At 39.8% G+C, this 27,358-nt stretch overlaps 1 protein-coding gene across 1 annotated transcript in view; it reads right to left on the reverse strand.

Annotated features, from left to right (window-relative positions):
- Positions 1-26,621, reverse strand: part of Mkln1 (muskelin 1) — a 123,213-nt gene extending 96,592 nt beyond the window's left edge. The window contains 3 exon segments of the mRNA XM_051151766.1: positions 1,398-1,467; positions 26,523-26,599; positions 26,601-26,621. Of these exon segments, the coding sequence (XP_051007723.1) occupies positions 1,398-1,467; positions 26,523-26,599; positions 26,601-26,621 (168 nt within the window).
- Between the last annotated feature and the right edge of the window lie 737 nt (positions 26,622-27,358).

Consider the following 27,358-nt stretch of genomic DNA (forward strand, 5'->3'; position numbering starts at 1 on the left):
ACTGATTACATGTTATCTATTTCAAAGTTAAATCAATCTTACTTAATTGCAAAGACTTTAGGTTACTTTTATTCTAGGATTCAATGAATGGAATATTATTGAGAACTGATTCAGGGTTCTGCTTGATTCATAAACAACAGAGAAAATACTACACAGCTCTACTCCCAATACTTTATCTGGTGCCTTTTGAGTACTTACTAATTTTTAAATGAATGAGGAAAAAGATATATAAAATACTAAATGCTACTACCATTCAAATATAGTTGAAATGGGAATTTCACAGTAAAATTATCATAATTTCAGTAATAATGTAAAAGTAAATAAAAATATAATTTCACTCTGAGAATACAGTGGCACTATGTTTGGTTAACACACATATTTTGAAGATATATAGATCCAAACAAGTACAGCAACAGACAAATAAAAAGAAAATTAGGACAGAAACTAGGTTCCCATGAATTCTACTATACTAAGTGTGTTTACCCATCTACTTTATCATATCTTCAAGGATACAGACTCTAATGTACCAGGTACTATAAATGTACCTATTACACACTGAGCATAATATATTGAAAGTGTATAATGAGAGAGTGCTCTCTTTTCATGATAGCACTACTTACCAGGAAAAAGGAGCATAGCTCATCATGGCCATAACACCTTCTAAGTATACTATTTTAACATAGCAAATCAAGCCAGGGGATGGCTTAGCAGGTAAAAGGCCTTGCAAGACTCACACAATTCATCCTCACATCTCCACATGCATATATACATTCACACTCTACACCCACACTCAAAAGTACATAAATGCAGTTTCAAAACATAATAATAATAATAATAATGATGATGATGATATAACATACTATGATGGTGATGATGATGATGATATAACATACTATGATGGTGATGATGATGATGATATAACATACTATGATGATGATGATGATGATGATATAACATACTATGTTGACTTTTCTCAAAAGGCCCCCAGTCAAAGTTCAACTTGCTAACATTTCCTTAAACATTTCCAGAACAATCTGAATATGACAGAATAGAAACATAACCCAGCTCAGCTCAGAAACGCACTCCAATCTTTAACATTTTCCTCATTAAGTTTTTTTTTTTAAAGAACAAAACAAAAACAACTTCATTTTGTATCTTTATGGATACTTAAAAATATAGATTAGAATTTAAATTTTCAATAGGAAGAAGTAAAAGTATCTCACCAAATCCCATATTGTTTTTACCAATAAAATAAATATTTAACAGAGAAAAAAAATGTAGTTTACAATCCCAAAGACAAAATCAACTGTCAATGGATTCTGGAGAACTGATATCAACTGAGTAGTGCCCATCTACTCTGACTTTTACAGAGTCTCATGTGCTATGCGTGACCTTACCTGGGGAGGATAGTTGCTCTCAGAAGACCATCTCGACGACTGATCATTTGGTTTATCCACTAAAATGTTCCTGGAATAAAGAAAAGAAAACTGAAGTGATTAGTTAAAATAGTAAGTAGAAAATCAATGCTCAAAAAGAAATAATCCACCATTATAAAACCATGAAACTACCACAGTTATACAATGTTTACAGTTTGAAAGATAATAGTACATAAACTGTAAAAAGCATAGAGAGCTTCTAGTTAATATAAAAATTTTAAATCATTAAAAAGAATACTGGGCTAAGAAAGAGCCAATCTAGACGTACGAAAGAAGCTGGAAAAGACTTGGAACAAAATAAAGGCTGCAGCATGACCATATAACAAGAATCTACAGTAATACCCAGAGTCCACACTGCTACAAATAACTGTAACACAACCACTAGACCACTAGGGGGAAAAAAATCGCACAAACTCAAACTGCCAAACTTTGAATAAAATATATGACTAGCACTCTTCCACACACTGTCAACTGAAAAACAAACAGGGCTACAGAGATGGCTCAGTGATTAAAAGAACTTGTTTTTGCAGAGGACCAGTATTCAATTCCTGGCACCCACACTGAGGCTTCACCACTGTCCATGACCCCAGTTCAGGGGATCTGACGTGCTTGTCTGATCTCCGCAGGCACCAGGCACACATGCGGTGCACAGACATGCATGTGAACAAAACACTCATACCCAGAAAGCAAAATAAACAAATCTTTAAAAAAAGAAAACAACAAACAAAAAGAACACCAACAAAAAAGAAAAACTGGAGACACTGTCCCATATCATGAAGAGAAAGCAAACAAGACAACTAAATGTAATATGATTTCTTGGGTGAGACCCTGGATGACTAAAAGATATTTCTGGGCAAGACTAGTGAGATACAAATGCAATGTAAAGTTTACTTAATAGTAATATACCAGTGTTTATATCTTTATTGTGACAAATTTATCATGGAAATACTAAATGTTAGATGTAGGGGAAACTGCTTAAGGGAAATAAACTACTATATTTGCAGCTTTTCTAAAGTCTGCAATTATTCTAAAATAAAAAGTGTATTTTTAGATTGTTAGCTATATACTTAGCAAAGTGCTTAATAAAGGACTGAATGATATATTTATGTGTACTATAACAAATAATAGACTTTTAATTACAAGTAGATGAGTGAATAACTTTTTAAAAGATTTCTTATCTTATGTGTGTTGGTGCTTGCCTGCATGTATGTACACTGTGTGTGTGTGTGTGTGTGTGTGTTTTGTGCTCACAGAGGACAGAAGAGAACATCAGACCTATTAGAACTGGAGTTACAGATAGCTGTTAGCCACCATGTGGGTCCTGGGAACTGAACCAAAGTCTTCTACAAAAGAAAATGCTCTTTAATCACTGCTCTCTCTCCAGCCCCATATGAATAAAAATTTAAAAACAGACCATAAAGAACCTCTGTATATCCCACAAAAGTAAGATATTAATATACAAAAAATTAAAATAAATTAGGAGGCAATCAATTAGAACAAATACAGGAAACAAAGTACAAAAGGTAAATAAAAATCTAAATATTTAAATTACTTAAAATAAATAATCACATCATAAGAACAGGCAAAACCCCAAACATACAAAGTCAGTATTAACCAGACACTGGGTATTCAATGACATGCATTGTCCTTAAGAACTAGGGCTGCACCTCAAAAACATTTATTTCTGAATTAAAACATCAACTGCTGGCTAAAATTTACAAAATGATACTCTGTTTTGCTGGTAGGTATGCAAATTAATAGAACTTTTCAGGACACAACTCTAATATACTATCCATCAAGAACAATTTAAATACGTATAGCTATAAAATGAAAAGCACAAAAACTATAGCCATGGCAACGTGGTGTCTAAATATTCCAATTGCTATGTATAAGCTATCCTTTTTAAAAGTATAGATTTAGAAATTGCACACAGAAAAATTTATTTGCCTAAGTATATACATCTAAAAAGTATAAATCCATGGAGTCTAACAACAAAGTCTAAGAATTATTCCACTTCTTGGAACTTAACCTGTAAAACAATCGAGAAGGTATTAATCATCCATGTTCACCATAGCGCAAAGTAACAGCCTTTTTGTAAGAAGCATAACAATTGAGATTAGGTAAAATATAACATGTTTATGTTACACAACACTGAATAACCACTATATACACAACCACCTGACTTTAATTAATCATTGGAAAATGTTCACTATATAGTAGCAAGTAAAGGGCAAACATTGTTTATACATGTAAAAACCAGCATTCATACATGCAGCTTTCACATCCTTCATTCAGGGCACCATGTATAATCTTCACTCTATACAACAGCACAAAGGAAACATGTTTATTTCAAGGAAGAGGAAAACAGTAGTTACCAGGGCCTGTGGGGGCTGTGGAGAAAAGAGGGATGGAGAGTGCAGGGATGTAGTTTTTAGGAAGAACACTTTCTAATTTCAATACAGCTAAGTAGGATAACTACTGTTTACAGCAATCTAATATTAAAAATCATTAGATTTTGAATGTTTCCAACAAGGAAAAATGACAGATGTCTGAGCTGACAGGCATGGTAATTCCTTCGATTTGAGCATTACACACTGTACACCTGTATTGAAGCATGCTGCATCCCACAAGTATGTACAGTGACGGCGGCTGGCTGGCTGGGAAGCAGAAGACTTACTTTGTAGCATTCAGTAGGACTTGAATTCCTAGGAACTCATCTGCAAAAGCCTTCCAAGTGCTAGGATCACAGTCATGAGCCACTATGCCCACAAATACACCTTCAACACCAGGAGTAAAATAGACCATACTCAAAAAGACAGACATTCATGTTTTCTCTCATCTGCAGAATTAAGAATTTTACAAAGGATGAAAGTAGAAGAGGATAATTTGATGAGGAAAAAGGGAGCGACTGATCAAAATACATTAAACACATATGAAAGCCAGTGAACTCGAATTTGAAAAAAAGAGACATAGAACTCTGAATGTAACATTTATATAATTCCTGACTGTCTTGTGGTTCTTCCTGCTGTATGTAGTTTATTTTATTAATGTGTAATAATATGAATGTATATGTTAAAAAAGAAACATAATAAAAAACAATAACAAAAGAGACATAGAAATCAAAGAATAAGGATACCGCATTTCCTTTATAAGCAGCTACACACAATCAATGGGTTATAAGAGAGCTTCCACTACTTAAGAACACTTTGCTAAGGTAATGCCATAACAGAAAGAAAGAAAAAGTCATGCTTAAGTAAATCTTCCTAAATTACACTTGAACCCACAGTAAAAGAACACATGGCATGCTAGAGAAACATACTAACATTCCCTCCTACTCTTTAATCCCTGTCAGCTGGTTTCTTGACGAGTTAACTTTATTAAATCCTGTGTACAGAAAGCTCTTGGATTAAAGGTGTGTGCTAGGGCTGGCTGACACACACCATAATCACCAGTTTACAATAAACAGAAAATTCTTGGATTAAAAGTGTGTGTTAGGGCTGAACCAGGCCAAACAAGAAATAGGTTTTTACAGTTCACATTTTTGGAGTTCACAACAGGACCAAATATCCTGCAACATCAAAGCGCTGAGAAATAGTGACTGCTAAGCACCCAACCATAAATGGGAGATCTGTTCTCCCAAGCGCCAGCAATAGTGAAGAATGCATAGAAAACTGTGCAGCTTGAAGGATGGGGTAGAGCGCTGAGAAATGCAGTGGTCTGGGCACAGCACGGCTGCTGCACTCATGCACTCCCGGCAATTATGATTTACTGCAAAACATCAGTCCAGATTCTAGTAGGCAGCACTATGTGGACTGAGTTTTAAAAAAAAAAAGACGGCATAAAGATGGGAAGAGAACATGTTGACAGCATGTTGGCAGCATGTTGGCATGTTGGCAGCATGTTGGCATGTTGGGGGTGAGCAAGATCAACGCATACATGTATGAAATTGCCAAAGAATAAAGGATTTGTTTAAAATATGGGAAGTTCCAGAGATGAACACAGACTCCTGACTGTATTAATATTGTTATACATTCCACATATCACGATTGAGTTCATTTATTTATTTATTTATTTATTGTTTTTTTGAGACAGGTTGTCTCTATGCTATCTTGTTATACTTGCTTTGTAGACAGGCTGGCCTCAAACTCATAGCAATCCACCTGCCTCTGGCCCCCCAAACCCTGGGATTAAAGGTGTGCGCCCCACGCCCAGCTAAGATTGAGTTCATTCATTTTCCCCGCTATCATTCTACATGAGATGTTTCAGACAGAAGATCTTTTACCAGCTGGCTCCTGAATCTTAGACAGCTCACCTTCTAAATCAGAATCCAATAAAATTCTGTCTATTACAAAGTACCCAATCTGCGGCACCCTGCTACAGTCATAAGAAGAGAGAAATCAAACATATTCTGAAAATCACTATACACTAATATTTAAACCTGGAGTTAGATTAGTCATAAACATATTTTACAAACTTTAGGTAGCACTGTAATGGCTTGAATGAGAAATGTCTCCACAGTCATGGACATTTCACCGCTGGGCGTCAGTTGGTGGTAAAGACAGGTTGTGGGCTTAGGTGCTGCAGCCTTCCTGGAGGGAGTATGTCATTGAAGGAGGTTTTGAGAGCAGAAGCCTTCCTTACCTAGTTCTAGTTGCTCGCTCTGCTTCAGGCTTACAATTCACGATATGAGCTTCCAGCTTCCTGCCCCTGCCACCTGCTTCCATGCTGTCCCAGCCATTGTGAACTCTAACCCTCTAGAACTATAAGCCAAGATACACTCTTCTATTAACACAATCACTAAAAAAAATTAAGAAGAATTTAATATATAAAAGAAATTAAAGTCACACTGGAGACTCATTTCAAAGCAGAGATTGAAAAAAAAACCGATGTAAGACACAAGTGTGAAATAGAACACAGCTGATATGCTATCAATCCAACTGTATCAATAATTTATATGTGAATGGTTTAAGTGAACCAACTAAAAGAGAATGATGGAGTGCGTGAGAAAAAAACAACTGATCAAGTACATCATCTATGAGAAACCCACATAAAAATAAAAGACACAGGTGAATGTGAAGAAACAGATGAAGGTGCATCGTATTTTGAACTGAAGGTTAAATAGCCATATCCATATCAGGCTTCCTTAGGAAGAGGGAAAACCATCAGGGATAGAGGGGCATCAGTGAAATCTGTCAGTTCTTCAAGAAGACATAACAATCCTTAATGTGACTGTACCAAACAAAAAAAAGTGTCAAAATACTTGAGGAAAAAACTGTCAGAATTGCAAGAAGCACTATTATAATTGCAGATATCAGCCTCCCTCTTTGAGCAATTGACAGATTCAGCAGGCAAAATTCAGAACACCACTGAACTGAAAAGCACTATCAATCAACTGGATGTAACTGACATATATAGAACACCAGCAATAACAAAGTGCATTCTCCTCAGCCTCACACAAGAACACTCACTAAGACCAGAAAACACATTTTAATAACAAAAAAGCAGCTCAGAGACCTCAATGGAATTATATTAGAATCATTCACTGAAGATAGCTGGAAAATCTTAAAATTCTTGGTATATCCAACACAGTTCCAAATAACACACAAATCAAGTAAGTCTCAGAATAAATGCAGAAATATTTTAAACTAGATACAAATTAAAAAAAAAAAAACTTACCAAAACGGTGCTGTATTATGGCTAAAACACCTAACAGAAGTGTTAAATACACACTAGAAAATTAGGACTTTTAAATCAATCACCTAAGCTTCCACCCTAAGAAACTTGGAAAGAAAAGAAATGTAAGCATGAATATGATGGAAAATAAAATGTAAAACAAAAATTACAGTAAAAATAAAACTAAAAATGAGAACTGGGGAAAAGAAAGAAGCCTGGCTACATAAAACAAACAAATCAGAACATATAAATTGCTAAGCCTGGTAGAAGTTTGGGTTTTGTTGTTGTTGTTGTTTGTGGGGGTAAGAGGGGTGTGTGTGTGTGTGTGTGTGCGTGTGTGCGTGCGCGCGTGTTTAAGTGCCCAGAGAAACCAAATCCCAGTGGAGCTGGAGTTATAGGCAGTTATGCCTCATCAGACATAGTGCTGGAAATGGGCCCAGGTCCTCTGAAAGTAACAAATGCTCTTTTAGCCACTGAGCCATCTTTACAGCTCCAGAGTTTCTATTTTTATAATTAACACATAAAAACATTTGTACTCATGTATGTGACCACAACATTATAAATCACTCCTTGTGCGAATGCTATGTACAGCGATCAAGCCCAGTCCTGAGCACCTCGACCCCTCTAACATTATCACACCTAGGAGCCTGGGAACCCAACTTTTCCTCTCCAGTTATTTTGAAATGTACAGTTAATTGCTCTGGATTAGTTCCCCAATTTTGTACCACATGAGAACTACAGCAACTGAATCTCGGTACAGACTATCCTACCCTTTGTCTGCTTTCCTTTCCTAGCCTCTACTGGTTGCTATTCTACCATCAACTACTATCTGATTAACGCTTTTAGCTCCTGCAATATTTGTTACTCTGTACCTAATTTATTTTATTTAACATACTGCCCTCCAGTTTCAGTCATGCAATGGCAGGACTGCATCCTTTTTATGGTTAAATAGTATTTTCCCTAGGCCCTGCCCCCCCCCACATATACACACATTCGTGTATACACACACACACACACACACACACACACACACACACACATCTTTTTAATCTGTGTGTGTATGTGTTTGTCTCTGTGTGTTATGTGAATGTCATTTGTGTGTGACTGCCTTGGAGCCCAAAAGAGAGCATCAGAACCCCTGAGAGTGGAGTTATAGATGAGTGTGAGGCATCATGTGGGTGCTAGGAATCAAACTTCAGTCCTCTGCAAGGGCAGCAAATGTTCTTAACCACTGAACCATCTCAGCCCCCACACATCTCTTTTTAAAATCCATCCATCTGCTAATGGACATCTTGCCCAACTCTATATCTGGCTCCTGTGACTAGTGTTGCAATAAACAGGTATGTGGGCATCTCTCCAATGTAATGATTTTTATATACCCAGGAGTGGGGTTGCTGGGTCATGAAGTTTTTTAAAAGAATTCTGTACTGTCTATCACCCACAATATACAATTATCCTTTCTCTAAATCCTAGGCATATTCTTATACACATACACACACACACACACACACACACACACACAAAACAAAACAAAACAAAACACAGCAGCAGTGGAGGCAGAGGCAGGTGGATCATTGTGAGTCTGAGGCCAGCCTGGTCTACAAAGAGAGTCCAGGACAGGCAAGGCTATGCAGAGAAACCCTGTCTCAAAAAACTAAAAATAAATAAATAAAAACATAAATCTATAAAAGCAAAAATCAGCAACAGAAAGTAAACTCTTGCTCTGGGAAGAACTCTGTGAAAAGGATAAAATGAGAAGATACAGCCTGAAAGAACCTATTTATATATTCAAAATAGGACACACATCTAGAACAAACAGTATCCACAACAATTAGTTAAAAAAACAACAACAAAAAAGCAAACAATTCAATTAGAAAACAGGCAAGACATGAATAACAATTAATGGGGTATATGCAGATGTTAGACGATGGTCTTACATACTGTGAATTCAGATGCTGATTTTTGTGCCCTGCTATCTGGTTGCAATCCCGGATGTGGGCACAAATTTCTATGACAAATCCCCTGTCTCAGGATTGTATAAAAATTGTTCTCCATCATCTCTGATTGGTAACTCAAAAAGCTTATAGCTGGGCAAGAGAGGATAAAATGTAGGACTTCCAATCCCAATGAGGGGGTCTCAGGTAGGAACCAATGAAGAAAGAAAGAGTGAGGAGGTTGTTATGAAGACAAAAAGACAGACAGAAACAGCCAGGGCAAGATTAAGACGGCAAGTAACACAGGGCCTGTGGCTGGCGAGTAGCCAGGCTAGTATAGATGGGTTAGAATGACCACTATCTGCCCAGCTGTAGTGCTTTAAAGATTAATAAATCTAATAGGTCTCTATGTGATTATTTGGGAGCCTGAATGAGTAATAGAAAAAAAAGCATATTATTTTTACATCCAGGGGACAGATAAACACATGAAAACATGTGCAACATCATTAGCTGTTACAAAGATATACAATCATTATTTGCCTAAAATTTAAATAGCAATAATGTCAGCAAAGGCTATTATGAATTAGGAGAAACTGGATGGCTGTCATGGCTCAATGGTTAACAACCGGAATTCAATCCCCAAGATCCACATAGTAGGAAAGAACTGACTCTCGCATGTGTTCACATACACACACACACACACGCACGCACGCATGCACACACGCACACGCACGCACGCACGCACGCCAACAAGAATAAAAATAACACAGAGAAAATGGAATACCTGGACACTAGTGTGACTGTGAAATGGTACAGACATTCTAGGTGTGTATTACAGCTTCTTACAAAAGTATTGTTCATAGGATCCAATAACTGCACTCATTGGGCAGAAGTGGCTCAACCTGTAATCCCAGTACTTGGGAGGCAGAGACAAGCAAATCTCAGTGAGTTCGAGGCCAGTGTGGTCTACAGAGCAAATTCCAGGACAGCCAAGGCTACACTGAGAAACCCTGCCTTGAAAACCAAAGCAACACACACACACACCACCACCACCACCACCACCACCACCACCACCACCACCACCACCACCACCACCACCACCACGATCCTTAGACTCAGATTCAAGGAAAATAAAAACCTACATTCAAATAAAAATCTACATACAAATGTTTAAAGAAACTTCACTTCTAATAATCCCAAACTACTAAAGTTGTTTAAAATATAATGCAGGGGCTGGAGAGATGGCTCAGTAGTTCAGAGCATTGGCTGCTCTTCCAGAGGACCTGGGCTTGGTTCCCAGCACCCACATAGCAGTCACAACTGTCTGTAACTCCAGTTTAGGAGATCTAATACCTTCCTTAAAAGGGAAGAATTAAGCACTTATCTTGGTTTCCAGTTGACCTATATTTCAATAACTAAAAACTCATCATTGAGAGTAATTTCTATGCATAAAAATCAACTAGCATGTGTGGTGAGGCCCTGGGTTTGGTGACCTGTACAAAGGAGGGGAGGGAGGAAAACTGCAACTAACAAACATGAAGATAACAAAATAACTACATATATCCAATTTTCATACCTCTTGTTACACATTTTTTATTCTGACAATGATTATCACTGAATACTAATACCATTAATGAGAAGCCAGTGGGAAATCTTACCAGAAATTACCACTAGACTATGCATCCTGAAATATTAACAATACAAAATATATTACACTACCTAGGGAGTAGTTATTTTAAAAAAAGATTCAAAATATAATCCCCAGTACTGTTTAAAACTAGAGATAGTAGTTAAATGTTACTATGAAAAACCAACTAGACATACACAAATATGGAAGTCCTTTCAGGACAAATGATAGTTTCTTCAAGAATATCAGTTGGTAAAGCTAGGGATACAGCTCAAGTTGGTAAGAGCGCTTGCCTAACTAGCATGCGCAAAGCCCTGAGTTCAATTCTTAACATCCAATAAACCGGGCATGGTAGCAAACACCTGCATTCCCAGCAAAAGCCAAGTAAAAGCAGAAGGATCAAAAGCTCCAGGCCACCTTTGGCTACAGTTTGAGGCCAGCCTGGGACACATGAGACCCTGTCTTAAAAAATAAGTCAATAAGTAAATAAACAAAACAAAAACAATCAGTTAAAGAAAAAAGGCAAGAGTATGAGAAAACTCTTCTTGATGAAAGAATTTTAGCTGTTTGGGCTCTGGCTTCAGTTCTGGCGAGATGGCTAAATGCACCAAGAAAATTGGGATTGTCAGGAAATATGGACCACTATGGTGCCTCCCTGCAGAAAATGGTGAAGAAAACTGAAATCAGCCAGTACTCCAAGTACACTACTTGCTCCTTCTCTGGCAAGACCAAGATGAAGAGACGAGCCGTTGGCATCTGGCACTGTGGTTCCTGCATGAAAACAGTGGCTGGTGGGGCCTGGACCTACAACACCACTTCTGCTGTCACAGTGAAGTCTGCCATCAGAGACTCAAGGAACTGAAAGACCAGTAGAAGCGCTACCATATGAGACTTGCCTAGCCTGCAGTAAGTGGGTTAATTTACATACTTAAAAAAAAAGGAAGAATTTTAAAGGGACATAATGACACAATGAGTGTTTAGATTCTGATTCAAACACTGAAAAGAGAAAGCTGGACATGGAAGTGACATCAGTTGTTATTAAAGCATTACTGCCAATTCTATTAAATAACACCAATGAAGTTATGAGAAGAACCCATCTCTAAAACAGCAACTCAGAGAAGACTCCAAATGATTTCTTCTTCTTGGTATTCACACCGTCATATAACTTATCCATATTGTAGGATGGCCTATTGTAGGAGACTTATTTCAAAACCAACAGAACAAAACAATGGATACATAAAAGAGACTTAGATCTTACTAACAGACTCTCCCTAGTTGGCTTTGGTGAAGTAGAACTTGACTGGATAAGAGACTTGGAGCAGAAGATCCTTCTAAATCATGCCCAAACTCTTGATTCTTAGCTAATATTTAATAACTGTGTAGTTTTAAGCTCTAATTTGTGGCAGACTGTTACTAAGGCAAAAGGTAACTAACACAGTGTGCCCTTCTTCATTCCTGATTAAGTATTTAGCAATGAAACAACTTAGTTTAAGACATACCAGAAGAGAAATAGGTAAGTGCAAACAGAAACTGAGCATTTTGGAATGCTATGACACTGAAAATAGTAGCTCACTATAGTACCTACTTCAGATCACAAAAAAGAAAACTTGACTTGGCTTATTAACACCATGGAATTGAGCATGCTGGGACTTGTAGTAATTTCCTCTAAGGAGTCAAAGCACTCTGGGGACACGAACATGCATACACAGTCCACAAACAGCAACCACTGGGAAAAGCATGCCAATGAGAGAAAATAAACATTCCGATGAAGGTAATAGATGAGGAAACTCTCACTGGTCAAAATCAAACTGAAAAATTATCTCATATATATCGCAACACTAAGAACTGCCCTACTTCAACCTAAAGCAAAAATGATTAAATGCAGACATAACTTAGGAAAGGCTTGCTGTTTTTAGTATATGCATTCTTTTTGTATTAGACAAAAATAACAGTATACACAGAGGATGTATAGAGACTTAAGAGATCAAACTACTTCCAGTCACCCTACAAGGATTATTTATATGTAGCTACCTTTACTAAAGTAATCATAATTCTAACTTTATCAAATTCTCAAATTATCTTCTCTGGGATCTTCACTAAGTTACTGGGGCTAGAGCCTGACTTTTAAAAATTAGTCTAGGGCTGGAGAGATGGCTCAGAGGTTAAGAGTACTGACTGCTCTTCCAGAGGTCCTGAGTTCAATTTCGTGATCATCTATAACGTGATCATCGATAATGTGATTTGGTGCCCTCTTCTGGCCTGCAAGTGTACATGCAGGCAGAACACTGTATACATAATAAATAAATCTTTTTTTAAAATTAGTCGAAAACATCTTAAAGGAGATGTGTTAGAGCGGGATAATAAACTGTAATAGGAAAGCGGAAGTAAGACAAACTAGCAAAAGGTAGCAAGTGGAGAGAGTCCAAGAAAGATAATGAGGGGCAAAGACTGTAAACAAAGTTCAATGACACATATGCACACAAAACCAGTATGAAACCCATAACACTGTATGCTAACCTAAAAAACAGTAACTTTTTCTGTTCTATCAACTCCATGTCATCCCTTTAGAAAAGATCATAAATTCCTAAACCTCCCATACTGTATGAGCATAGAGAAAACCCTTGAGAAACTGACTGATCTAGAATTGTCAGTACCAGGGCTGGACCAAAGCACCTCCTCGCTCAGTGTCCTATCCACACTGCACTTCTCACTTCATGCCTCCTTTATTCTAGAGCTAGCCAGCCTCCCGCAGTGGAGCACAGGAACTTAAACTGTACTGATGAAAGGCCGAGCCAACTTCAACTAATCCCAAGCTACTCACTCACTATAACATACTCCCATGACGGTATCTGACCAAGACCAAAATCCTATAATACATTTTTTAAAGTACAGTAATTATTCCTCAGAAATACTCGAGAGTACTCACAAACATGTTACAAACTATATTAACTATTCTTATCTGGAAGGCAACAGACCAACCTTCAGAATCAAGGCCTCTTTACCCTTTACCCTTCCCAGCACATGAGAGGCTTTCTGTCACATCCACTAGCTTCCTATCTTGACTGGACCTGCCAAAGGAGAAAATAATCTCCTGCAGTCTCTCACTGAAATTTCACTAATGAGCAAATACTATATTCTTATCACAGGAACAAAGACTGAACTCTGTCTACACTCCTTTCAAACACCACTTATAGCTGGCCGCAGTGGTGCATGCCTTTAATCCCAGCACTCTGGGAGGCAGAGGCAAATGAGTCTCTAAGTTTGAGGCCAATCTGGTGTACGAGGCAAGTGCAGGACAGCCAAGGCTACACAGAGAAACCCTGTCTCAAAAACAAAACAAAACAAAACAAACAAACACCACTTGTCTTCTATTTTAATCCCATATGGAATAATTTACAAACCACTGTCATCTGTTCTGAAGGCACAGCAGATTTTGCTGCAGGACCCAGTATGCTCTCCGAGCCCACTGAGTTCCACTAAAAGCATTAGTATTTTCCTAAAATAATTAACATTCCCCATTTCTTTCTCCTTTAGAAAAAAAGGAGTCATTTATCATGCTGGAGTAGTAACCAGTTATAATGGTTTCCTCCAAGATTTGACTTTTCCCTTTTGCCTTATTTTCTATTAGTTTATTACAACAAACCTTCAGAAGATAGGGGAGTAATTTCCCTAGGCACCTAAAATGCATGCTTTCCTTTCCTCGTCAATCGCTAAGAGGGTCACGCGCACATCATGTTATAGGCAGTGCACACAAATTCAGAGTGTCTTACTTACCTTCAAATTATATAAAATGTGGGCAATTCAATGAGATGACTTTCAAGTCAAGTTTATTATAGCTGAATAACCAACATCCTTGCTCAACTATCAGACAACTGAGTCGTCAATCTTTCCACCAGCAAATAAAATAACAGTTTAAGGGCTAGAAAGATGGCTCTCAGGTTACAAAGTGCTTGCAGCTCTTCCAGAGGACCTGGGTTGTGTTTCCTGCACTCATGTCTAGTGACATACAACTCCAGCTCCAGGGGATCTAAGGCCTTCCCTTTTGTTCTAACAACGCCAGCACCAGCACATACATGTCACACACACACATAAATACAAATAAATCTTTATTTTTTTTAAAGATTTATTTAATTATTATTTATTGTATATGAGCGTTTTATCTGCAGAAGAGGGCATCAGATCACATTACGGATGGTTGTGAGCCACCATGTGGTTACTGGGAATTGAACTCAGGACCTCTGGAAGAGCAGGCAGTGCTCTAAACCATTGAGCCATCTCTCCAGCCCCCCAAATAAATCTTTAAAAAAGAATAGTTCAAGAACCACCAGGAGTGATGGTGCATGCCTGTAATCCCAGCACACTGGAAGGAAGAGGCAGGAGGATCTCTGTAAGTTTGAGGCCAGCCTAGTCTACAAAGCGAGTTCAGGTCAGCCAAGGCTACACAGAGAAACCCTGTTTCAAACAAACAAACAAACAAACAAGTTCAAGGCATATATGCTAGCATGGTCCTAACAAGCTGGCCAATATTTTTGAGACAAGCATAAGGATAGCCCAGTGACCTAGAGTACTTCCCTCATGAAATATACATTCATCTGCCCCTTCTCAGTAAGGCAGACTATGGCACCTGCTTTCCAGTGGATAATTTGTTAGGCACATCCTGGTAGAAAGAAATTTTAAAATGCCAGCTTACACTGGCATTGGGAGCAAGTGCACTCAACGCCAACCTGTCTTTGTGGTGACCTGACAGGAAAAATTTCTGTTTACCATCTTGCATCTATAAGCTTAAAAGTATGGTATATACAGCACAGTTATATGCAGATATCCCAAACTTAGATAGCAGACCATCAGTCAATCAGGGCAAGAATCCACACTCTGGAGGCTGCTGCCTCCCTCCACCTAGATTCATAAAAAGAACTCTAGGGAGAAACTCCTGGTTCTTAAGTCACAGGCTTGCTGAGCCTGCATCTGTTCTGGAGTGTGCGCTGTGCTTTCACGCTCACTTTTAGTAAGTTTATGCTTTCACCACTCTCTTTTTATCCTGTTCAATTATCTGCTAAAGCATAAAGACCCCAGACCGTCTAGTAGCAATTTTAGATTTCACAGACTGACATTTTCATAGCTCAGAATTCATTTTTACAGCTTTATTATACTTGTTGTGTTACTTTTATTATAGAAGAATGAATGGAAATAAAAATATAAAAGCCTATCAGTATTAATCCAACTGAAACTCTAAACTTAAGACTTTACTACCCTCAACTAAACCATTCTATTGAACAAGGATGACTACAGCGTCATCTGTTATCACCCCTTACCTTGACACAGGCCCAAGTGTTACCACAAGTCAGTAAAGTACCTTATACATTGTGGTAAAGATAGCCAGAAATATGAAAAGCTCTAATTGCAACTCAATGCTATAATATGACAATAAAATATTTTTAATAATCTGTCTTCAAATCCACTGTTCACTATCACAGCTGTTGGAAATCATGACTTCAACGAATGCCAAAGACCTAGAAGTATGATTTTTCAACTACCCAATATTCTAAGCTCTGGAGAAATTAGTTATTTTCAGCACTTTAAAAATTTATGTCTCAGCCAGGCATGGTGGTGCATGCCTTTAATCCCAGCACTCGGGATGCAGCGGCAGTGGATCGTTGTTGAGTTCGAGGCCAGCCTGGTCTACAAAGAGAGTCTAGGATAGCCAAAGCTACACAGAGAAACCCTGTTTCAAAAAACCAAAATAATAATAATAATAATAATAATAATAACAATAATAATAATAATAATAATAAAATGGCTCAGTTTCTGTTCATAAACAACTTTCAACCCTTCTAAAAATCTTATTCATATTTCATATATAAACAATATAATTTGTTTGTTTTGAGACTGGAACTTGCTATATAGACTAAGCTGGCCTGAATCTCACAGAGATCCACCTGCCCCTGCCTCTGCCTCTTGAGTGCTGAAATTAAAGGTGTGTGTCACCATGCCCCACCTTAAATAATGTAATTCTAAAAGTCAATTTTCAACCAATTTTCTCAGCACAAATAATGAGAGAGAGAGAGAGAGAGAGAGAGAGTGTGTGTGTGTGTGTGTGTGTGTGTGTGAGAGAGAGAGAGAGAGAGAGAGAGAGAGAGAGAGAGAGAGAGAGAAAGAGAGACAGAGACATATGCACATTAATAGATAGGAGCAAATATCTTCAAGGCTGAAAGTATGGGGTAAATATATACACACTCAAATACATATATATATGTATGTATGTATGTATGTATGTATGTATATATATAACATATATTCTCAACATAAATAAAGAGAAAAGACTAACTTGCCATAAAAATTTGTGCAACTAAGTTAACAGCAAGATAATCTAATCCCATATGGTCGTTCTCAATATAGGACATTTGTTTATGAAGTGATATCAAATAGTTTCTTAGGCACTTCTTTAATAACAAAGGGAAAAAAAAAGAACTGACAAAAAAAATCTGACAGTTCCTAAAATAGTTAACCCCAGAAATTCTACCCCTAGGCATATTTGCAAAAGAAATGAAAACATTAAGTTCACAAATCAACATTAAGTTCTAAATCCTTCCTAAATAGTTCACCAACTGGGAAGCAAACATTCAAATATATGAGTCTATGGAGGTTATTCTCATTCAGACCACATGGCCATGACCTTAATAATAAGACATACAAGTCATAGTAAAGCAATGTAGTGATATTAAGTCACTAAATAGTAACAGCCATAAGCCAAAAGACTGTCCTGAAACCCAATTATCTCCTTTCTAAACATGCCATAACATAAACAGATTTCCACAAATGTTCTAATAAAAACACAAGTAATATGAAATCATATTATAGGAATGGAAAAATACGATATATTTATAACAAAGATTAAATTTTCCATTCTAGACCTCAAAAAACAACAACAACAACAACTTTAAAGAGATTTACAAATAAGCAAAACCAAAAGTAAAACATAACTAAGTAATTGCTGGTAAGCAGATGCTTGAATCAATGCTAAGATGACACAGGCCTGCAATCACAGAAAGGTGTGCGATACAATATTTTTAATATGCAGGAAGAAAGAGAAACCTAAGCTAGCTATAATTTAACAGTAAAATACTCTGATCTTGGCTGGGTGGGTAAAGGTACTTGCCACCAAGCCTGATGACCTGATTTTAATCCCTGGAATCGACACAATGGGTGAAGAGAACTAACTTCTGAAATCTGTCCTCTGACTTCCACATATTACTCTCTCCCTCCCACCTCCCTTCCCCCCCCACATCCACCCCCCTCTCTCTAAGTGAATGGATGGATGAATGGATGAATGAATTTAATTTTGAAAAATCCATATGTTGGGCTGGTGAGATGGCTCAGAGCTTAAGAGCACTGTCTGCTCTTCTAAAAGCTCTGTGTTCAAATTCCCAGCAACCACATGGTGACTCACAATCATCTATAATGAGATCTGGTGCCCTCTTCTGGCCTGTAGGTGTACCTGCAGGCAGAATTCTGTATACATAATAAATAAACAAATCTTTTTTAAAAATCCGCATGTTGTTAAAGAGAAACAGATCTATGAAAACATAACCATGTGCAGTAAGAGGAGAGCTGGACAAGGAGGTATCTAGCATGCATGAGTAAACCAAGAAAACCTGAGTAAAGGTTACACACAACAAAAAGTAGCTCAAATAAAGCAGGTAAAACTACACCAAGTAGATTTTAAAGGCAGGAATCACAAAAGTCATTATTAGAGATTAAAAAAATTTTTTTAAAGGTAACAGCCCAGTCTGCTAGAAAGATAAAGTGGCACGCTTGTATGCACCTAGTAACATGACTTCAAATCCCATGGCTCCTAAAGAACTAGAAGGAAAAACGCAGATTTAAACACCATACCGTTACCTAGGCACACCTCTCTGCAATGAAAAAAAGAGAAAAAACTCAAATCTAGTAAAGCTGGAGATGTAACTTAATGAAAGAGTACTTGCAACTGGGCATGGTAGCGCACACCTTTAATCCCAGCAGGCAGAGGCAGGTGGATCGCTGTGAGTTCAAGGCCAGCCTGGTCTACAAAGTGAGTCCAGGACAGCCAGGACTACAAGAGAAACCCTGTCTCGAAAAACCAAAAAAAGAAAAGAGTACTGGCCTAGCACACATAAGGACCTGGGTTCAATCACCTATGTTCTAAGGAGGGGGGGAGGAGGGAGAAATCAAGGCAACAAGATGGCCAGTATTTAAAGCCATTTACATAGGGGCTAGAGAGAGAGCGCAATTGTTAAAAGCACAGGCTCAATTCCTAGCACCCACCTGGTAACTCACAACTGTCTTTAACTCCACTTCCAGGGAATCTGACACCCTCTCACAGACATACATACAGGCAAAGTACCCATGCACAGAAAATAAAAAGAATTATTAAATAAAAATAAAGTCATTTGCAGTTCCAGCCTACTGACCTGAGGAACCCATGTAAAGGTGCAAGGAGGGCATGGATTCCACAAAGTTGTCCTGACCTCCATGCAGGCCATGGCACATACATCATGCAAACACACAAAATAATGAAACTCAGTTTAAAAATAAAACCTAAATAGATACAGAACATTTGAACAGCATAATTCATAAACTCAACTTTCTAAACATACAAGGAAGATAGTATATAAAATAATAAAGTATTTCCAAGTATACATAAAATTTATCAAAATGCTGAGCCATAAAACTAAGCTCAGCAAAGGTATGGAACTAGTCAGAGAATGCTCTCTAAGAACAGAAAAGCTAAGAAGTTAACATATTAAAAAATCATAATGGAGCCTGGTGTGATAAGCTACCTTTAATCCTAGCACTCAGGAGCCACAGACAGGTGGATCTCTGAGTTCAAGGCCAGCCTGGTCTACAAAGGCCAGCCAGCCAAAGCTACATAGTGAGACCTTGTCATAAATAAATAAACACATAAATAAATAAATAGAAAAGGAAGAAGAAAAAGAAAAAAACAAACAAAGAAAACAAAACAGAAGAAAGTAACTAAAGGATCCCAATGTTCATTCAATATTAAGCAATAACGCTAGGCATAGTGGTACAGACAGGACAGTGAAGTAGGAGATTTGCTTGAATACGGGTGTTGGTGAAGACCAGCCTGGTCAATATGTCCATATGCACTGGGGGGGGGGGGGGGAACAAAAATGAAAAGACAAAACTCCAGCCAAAGAATAAATGGAAGTGAAATGTGGATAATGCTATGGCTAAGTAACAAAGAATATATGCCTAAACTTAAGGGGCTACTAATCCATACATAGAAAAGATCCCACAGTCTTCAACACATACATGAGAACTCACTCTCCAATTCCCATTACCTGTCAATCCAAAATATATTATTCTAGGGTATCTCACTTAGACGCTACTCAGCAACTTCATAGAGGAAGATTTCAGACCATTCAAATCCATTCCATGCGAAGATGAAAGTGGCCTTCTGCAATAGGAATGGGCCCACTGACTCCTATGTGTGAATGCTTGGCCCATAGAGAGGGGCACTATTAGGAGATGCGGCCTTGCTGGAAGAAGTGTGTCACTGCTGGGGTGGGCTCTGTGGGCTTATATGCTCAAGCTAAGCCCAGTGTGGCTCTCTCTCTCTTCCTGCTGCCTGAGGATCCAGATGTAGGACTCTCAGCTTCTTCTCCAGCACCATGTCTGCCTGCACACTGTCACGCTTCCCGCCATGATGGTGGCGGACTGACCCTCTGAACTGCAAGGCAACCCCAATTACATGTTTTCTTTTATAAGAGTTGCCATGATCAGGGTGTCTCTTCACAGCAATAAAACCCTAACTAAGACACTTTCTTTTCTGCATATTTTCAAAGATGGAAAATTTTAATGGGTAACATTTATTTTATGATAAAAACCTATAAACTGCATTCTTTTACCTGTAGGATAAATATATTTAGTAGCCTATAAACAATTATTTGACTTGAAGGATTCTACAAACATTCATGAGTCAAGAAGTTTATATACAAGTGATCTTTCTAAGAGTACTATCCCAAAGAGAGCTGATGAGAAAAAAACTACTTTCCCAAAATACACCAATACTACAAACAAAAGCTACCATATTAGAGGGCCACAGTGCAATACAAAAAAGACATAATGTGGGAAAGAAGCTTGTAAGAGGGTGATGAGGGTTATCAGAATCATCATGTACGTATGTGAATTACCAAAGAATAAATTTCATGAATTTTATATTTATTTAGTTTCAGTTTCTTTCATTGTATGTATGTTTGTATGTGCCTTTGTCTATGAGAATAAGTGGCCACACAGGCCAGAAGAAAGTGTTACATACAAGTGGTTACACACAAGAGCCACAATGTGGGTGCTGGGAGATTGAACTTGAGTCCACTGGAAGAGCAATGAGTGTCCTTAACCACTGAGCCATCTCTCCAGCCCCTAATCATTTTTTCTTTAAAGAAAATAATTCAACTTATAATACCATTAAAAAGAAAATAGCAATAAAATTGACAAAAAGAAAACACAGAAACTATTAAACCCTGAAATAAAGCATAAATAAATGTTAAAAAAAAAAAAACCCAACCCTATCATATTAAAAAAAATTTTTTTTGAGGCTGGGGAGATGGTGAGCTGCTGCCACATAAGCACGGGGAACCGCTCAAGCCCAGATCCCACACGCACATGGAGAGCAGATGTGGCAGCACTGGAGGGGCACACAGAGGGACAGCCCAGCAGCTCATTGGCCAGCTAGCCTACCCTAATCAATAAGACCCTGGCTCAAAAAGAAAACTGTAAAGAGGTGCGGTGAGACAGCTCGGCAGGGAAAGGTGCTTGCCACCAAGGCTGACCACCAAGAGCCACAGAGGTGACGCAGATGTCAATGTCCTATACTAGCCTATACAGACAGATCAGGTTCATGAATGTTCTTTTCTAAAGGCCTTTATCACAGATTTAACAGCTCGTATTATAAGCAAGCAATAATCAGAGATCTTAACTGCTTTCTTTGAAACATTCTATATACATTGAAATCTACGCCTCTCATTTCTAAACCATCAAAATAGCTCAGCAGTAAAATACAGGCCAACAAGCCTGATGACCTGCATATGATACCCAAGACCCACATGGCAAATGGACAGAACTCCCCCAAGTTGTCCTGATTGCCACAAGCACATTATGACACACGTACACACACATCATCATCAGTAAAAATGTGATCAAAAAGGAAAAAATAAAAACAAACAAGCAAAAAACAGAAAATCTCTCATTTCCAAATGCAATCTCTGAATGACTGAAAAACAAGAGAGATGGTTATAAAGCATTGCAATACATATTATCTGCATATAAAACATCAAGAACTCCCTGTATCAGGACCAAAAAGCTAGTGCAAATATTAGAGCCATTTGTTCCTCTACCAATTTTTTTCCTAGACAGGCTCTCACTATGTGCCTGTAGCTGGCCTCAAACTCACAGAGATTCACCTGCCTCTGCCCCCAAGTGCTCAAGGCTAAGGAAAGAAGGTTAGCTTAAATTAAAGGTTAGCCTGGATTACACAGTAAATTCTAGGCCAGCCTGGGCTATAGAGGGAGACCTTGTTTCAGAAAACAAATGAAACTGAGCTGGGTGTGCCAGCCTTTAGTGCCAACACTCAGGAAGCAGAGGCAGGAGGATCTCTGTGAGCTGGAGGCCAGCCTGAACTATATAGTGAGTTCCAGGGCAGACAGAGTGACATAGTGAGACCCTAACTCAAAATAAAACAAAACAAAAACAAATAATTACCAAAAAAATGTTTCTAAAATACCAAGAATGATTAATAAATTAGCTCAGGATTCAGCAGTCTACAGAGATCAGAAAAGAGCATAAACCAATACCTTCAATCCAGCCACTCAACACATAGGAACTCAGAAGTAACTAAAAACCACTCCCTAGTATATAAATGTATCCATGCATGTGAATTAAAAGGAAAAAAAAGTATCTAATCTACTAAGAAAATGTCTATTATGTGGACTGAGCATCCCTTAGCCAAAATGATTGGGACAGACTAGCTCTGGTTTTGGAGTTGTTTTAGATTTTGGACTTTAATGACTAAGAATCTTTCTAATATAGAAATTAAAAGTCCAAAATCCATATGCCCCAAAATCCAAAACATAGGCGCTCAAGAACACCTGTCTCAGAGCAAATAGGCTTTCAAATCAGAAAAGCTTATTTATGCTTAGTACACTAAAGACCGAAGAGAAGACATGAAACACTAAGCTGCAGGCAATAAGCAGACACATCTAAAGGATGGCTAGCAATCACCGCATGGGGCATCAGCATAGTTTACATTTGTTTCTGTGGATATTTAGAAAGTATTCTGATTATAAACTTTGGGCATTTTTGCAATGAGAACAAAGCACCTACTTATTTTTTAAATGTGATTTTTTAAAATTAGGTGAGTTGAAATATTCACCTATCCTAATCAAATGCTACTTACTATTAAAATTATTTAATTCATTCAATAATAAAATTGGGAATCATTCCCCATCAGCAGAATTACCAGATGTAAACCAGTGTTTCACAGCAAACCCACAGACATCAAGATAAAATGCCTCTCACTATTCTAACTTAGAGCAGTGACATCACACACTGAAGAGGAGGCAGCAGGAGCTTGTCCAGGACAGTCAGAAAGCTCAGGGCCAGAGCCCACTCTCTGATGCTTTCAACTCCCAGACCTAAGCAAGTTAACCCCTCTAAAGCTCAGGTTCCCCAGCTGTAAAATGTTATGTTGTATTCATGTTTCTGTTTGGGGTGAAGAGGCAATCTAGGAATAGAAGATACTTAGTAACTGCTTGCTCTTGGTAGGGTGATGGCTAGTGGTTTTAAACAAGAGCCCGCCAAGCCTCTGGAAAGCTGTATGAGGTGAGCAGGTATCTTACACATTGATCTCAGCTTCCTCATCTGCAGGTTTGTGCTTAAAATTAAACAAAACTGTATGAAAAATGCATCTCACCAACACAAGTACTCAATAGACTACAACCAAATTCATTACAATGTTCAACAACAAATATCTGAGAATGAATGGGGTCAGAGATGGATAAAATGTGTTTACATGTAGTGTGCTCAATTCTATGACCTATCACTTACATGTACCTCTCAAATTCCAAAGTTTATGCAATTCCAAAATTAGGTGTAAATTTCAGAAAAAAAAAGTAAAATACAGATAAGTTTAAGACGTGGGGGTGGGGGGTGCTATGCACATGAGTATCTACGGGTACAGATTAGTGCATGTATCCTACTCTACCATCCTCCGCCTTGTTCCTTCTAGGCAGGGTCTCTCATTGGTACCCAGTTAGCCCCAGGGATCCCCAGTCTCTACCCTACCAAGAGCATCAGGGTGGCAGGTGCGCCACACCGGCTACCTCTGCTAGGACAGCACTCAGGTCCTCAAGCGTGTATAGGAGACACTCTTAACTGAGTCATCTCCCCAGCACTTTCCATGTCTTTAAACAAGGAAAACACACATGCCTTTAACAGAATTCCTTCCAAGCTCTGCATTCTTACGCCAACACCTGGGCAGACGCAGTAAAGAGAGCACATCGGGTCACGGACCGTGGCGCAGATCCTCTGGATTCAACTCTGGCCTCACCTAGGTGGATGACCACAGGCAAATTCGAACCTCTCCAAGCCTGTTTCCTCATGGGAAAACGGAGATTTGGGGCAGGGGTAACAGCCCAGGCTGACCTTACTTTACTGTGCAGCTGAGGATGACCTTACACTTGAGTCTCTGCGTCTGCTCCCTAAGTGCTTGCATCACAGGCGTCTCCTACCAGGCCCAGCACCAGCTTTTTGGGATTCTTTAAAAGACTGGTAAGGATTAAATGAGTTAAAACACTTGAAGCGTTCATAATAAAGATCAGCACGTGAAAAGGCATTACGTTCACCATTTTTTTTGTAATTATTACCACCACCCCAAAATGCCTAGATTTGTCAATAAATGTTTGCTGTTTGTTTGCTGTACAATTTCAACAACAACAACAAAATTATCACACCTGCATAAGACAGACATTACATAATGCTTTTCACTGTTTCACCCCATTAGAGGTGGTTTTAAAAACACACACAAACACACACACACGTTTTTAAAAGTCAATACCTTTCTTAAACTTCCTGTCATGCAAAGTAATAACATCCATACTTGCTGACATAAGTTCAGAACCAGGAATTTTACAATTTAAGCAGACACATCACCAACCTGCCTGACAAGAGTCTCAAACTCAAGCTGCTACACTCAACTACTCTCCTTCAAAGGAAAAACTTCAGATTACTGAACTCTAAAGTACTTTAAAAATAAAAATATTTCTGAATTAAAATTTTAAAATTAAAAAAAAAAACATATTTTGAAATACCACTGGGATTAAACAAGATACCCAAGTGCAAGGACAAGCTGTGTATGTATCACACGCTATTTTCTCGACGGCCATAGGAAACCTGTAGCTGTGGCTTTTTCTCCCAGTCACATTCTAACTGCAGCAGCAGATTCCGCCCACCCCAAACCAGAGTCTGGTTAAAGCCAATGTCCCACTGGGTCAGCTCCTTTTAGAAATTCCTTCCTCTTTAACACGTCCACACAACAGGTCACTCAAATGGGATTTGGGATATCCAAGCCCCGTGCCTACACCAGAAGTTTAAAGGAAAGATGGACAACCTAAACTGTAAGTAGTTTAAATCAAGACAGGGGAGGGGGGACCCCGGGGGCGGGGGAGGGACGCAGGGGAGGCCGGGGGAGGGGATGAACGTCATTCGAGGTAGTGACTCCAACAAGTCTAACCTACACACAAGAAATGTTAAATCGCTTCAGATTCAAAGGGGGGTTACTCAAAACAAACTAAAAAGCCAAAAACAAAAACAAAAAGACAGTGGTTCACAAACTTCAACTGAAGGCCCGTGTTTATCCAGCTCACCCTCAATTTAAAGTTGGGTTCCAACATCAATCAGGGGATGTGGCCATGGACTAGCCATCAACAGGCCACAACCGGCCAGATCAGACCACAGGTCAGCCCCTTCAGTGCCAACCCTTGACCTGCTGAACAGCAGGGCGGGTTGGCAGTCAAGGGAGAATCTTCTGGCCGCAAGCTTCACTTGGGAGAGTCCCGAGTGACTTGAGAAATCAAATCTGAACGAACGCGAGGAATTTTAAAAACACAAATGGAGAACAACCATTGTTCCGTACGCTCCGGGGCTGTGGTCGTTTTTTATTCGTACAGCAACACAAAACTGCATCGGCTACTTGTTTTGCTCATAAAGCCATCCCTGCAGAGACGCTGGTTCGCCAGGGCGAGCGGCGCTCCCCCAGACCTGCCTGCCTCCCCGATCTTTTTCAGAACTTCCAACCCCCCAAAAGCCAAGACGCCCCTTTGCCAGTCCTCCAAGTTCTCGCTAGGATGAAGATGGGCTCCCCCCAACTTCGTCTCCCGCGGCTCCTGCAGGGCTGAGCACTTTTGATGCGCGTCCAGGAACTCCGGGGTTGCAAATCCCAGCGAGCGGTCGTGGACGGTCCGGGCCCCCGACGCCCCGACCACCCCAGACGGCGGGGGCGGCTCGCCCGCGGCCGGACCCCGCGCCCCGCTCCTCCTCAACCCCCGCGGCGCAGGCCCCGCCTCGCCGCCGCCCCGAGCTCGCCCCGAGGGCCCTCCCGCTGGCCGCGGCCCGCCACGCCGGAGCTCCGGGCCGCCGCCGCCGCCGCCGCACCGAGACGCCCCGGAGGAGGCCGCGCGTTCCCCTCACAGGCCCCGCCTGGGCCTCTCGGCTCCGCTCCCCCTCGTCCGCACGCTCGGCCGGGCCGCGCTCCCGCCGAGCGGCGCCGACAGCTCGAGCGCGGGGCCCCGCACTTACTCGGGAAGGTAGGTGGAGGAGAAGGAGCTCCACTTGTGCAGCGCGTAGGGCAGAAGCCGGCACTCGGGCGCCGCAGCAAACAGCCCCGCCAGCCGCCATCTTGTCAGCACCGTAGCGGCTGCCGCCGACCGCCAGCCCCGCCGCCAGGAGGAGGAGGAGGGCGGGGACGTGGCCTGCTCTTAAAGGGGCCGCGCCGTGAACCCAACCGCGCAGGGCCGGGGCTGCCTGCTCGGGGAGGCCGCTTTCTGAGGTTTCCCACGCTGTCCTTTTCTAACTGACCCACCCGAGGAGGCTTTTCTGTGAGCGTAGAGGAGGAGTGGCACAGAGGACTTTTTCTTACAAGCGCGCAGGTAAAGACAAAGCCGAGCACGTAAGGGGGGATCTTAGTTACAGAACAGGAAGGAAAAATTACATCGGTTTGAGAAGGGGCTACCTATGCGACTTTGAAAAGCACGACCCTAGCCGCTTTATAAATCCTTTAAGGAAAACAGCGGCGAGGAGAATTGAAGCGCAGTAATAATGTATGGCCTTTGTCTCTGGAGTTGTCCTGGGGTAAAAATGTCCTTGTCACTGTGGTCAGGGATCAGGTGGAGGCAAGAAAGGGAAAAGCTAGTTAGTGTGTTCGCTTTCAGTCTCCAATGTCCTTCGTCGTAAACGTTTCTTGCAAGGCCTCGCCTACTAATATTCTTGTGGCATCGGTTTACTCAGAAATGACATTCGCTCACATATCAGGAAAATGTCATTTATGTCAGTTGGTGAATCTGCTGCTTTTTTTTTTTTTTTTTAAATAGTCCTGGCTGTCCTGGAACTCCGTAGTGCTATAGACCAGGCTGGCC

This window comes from Acomys russatus, chromosome 10, assembly GCF_903995435.1.
Source record: "Acomys russatus chromosome 10, mAcoRus1.1, whole genome shotgun sequence".
NCBI classification, from domain to species: Eukaryota; Metazoa; Chordata; class Mammalia; order Rodentia; family Muridae; genus Acomys; species Acomys russatus.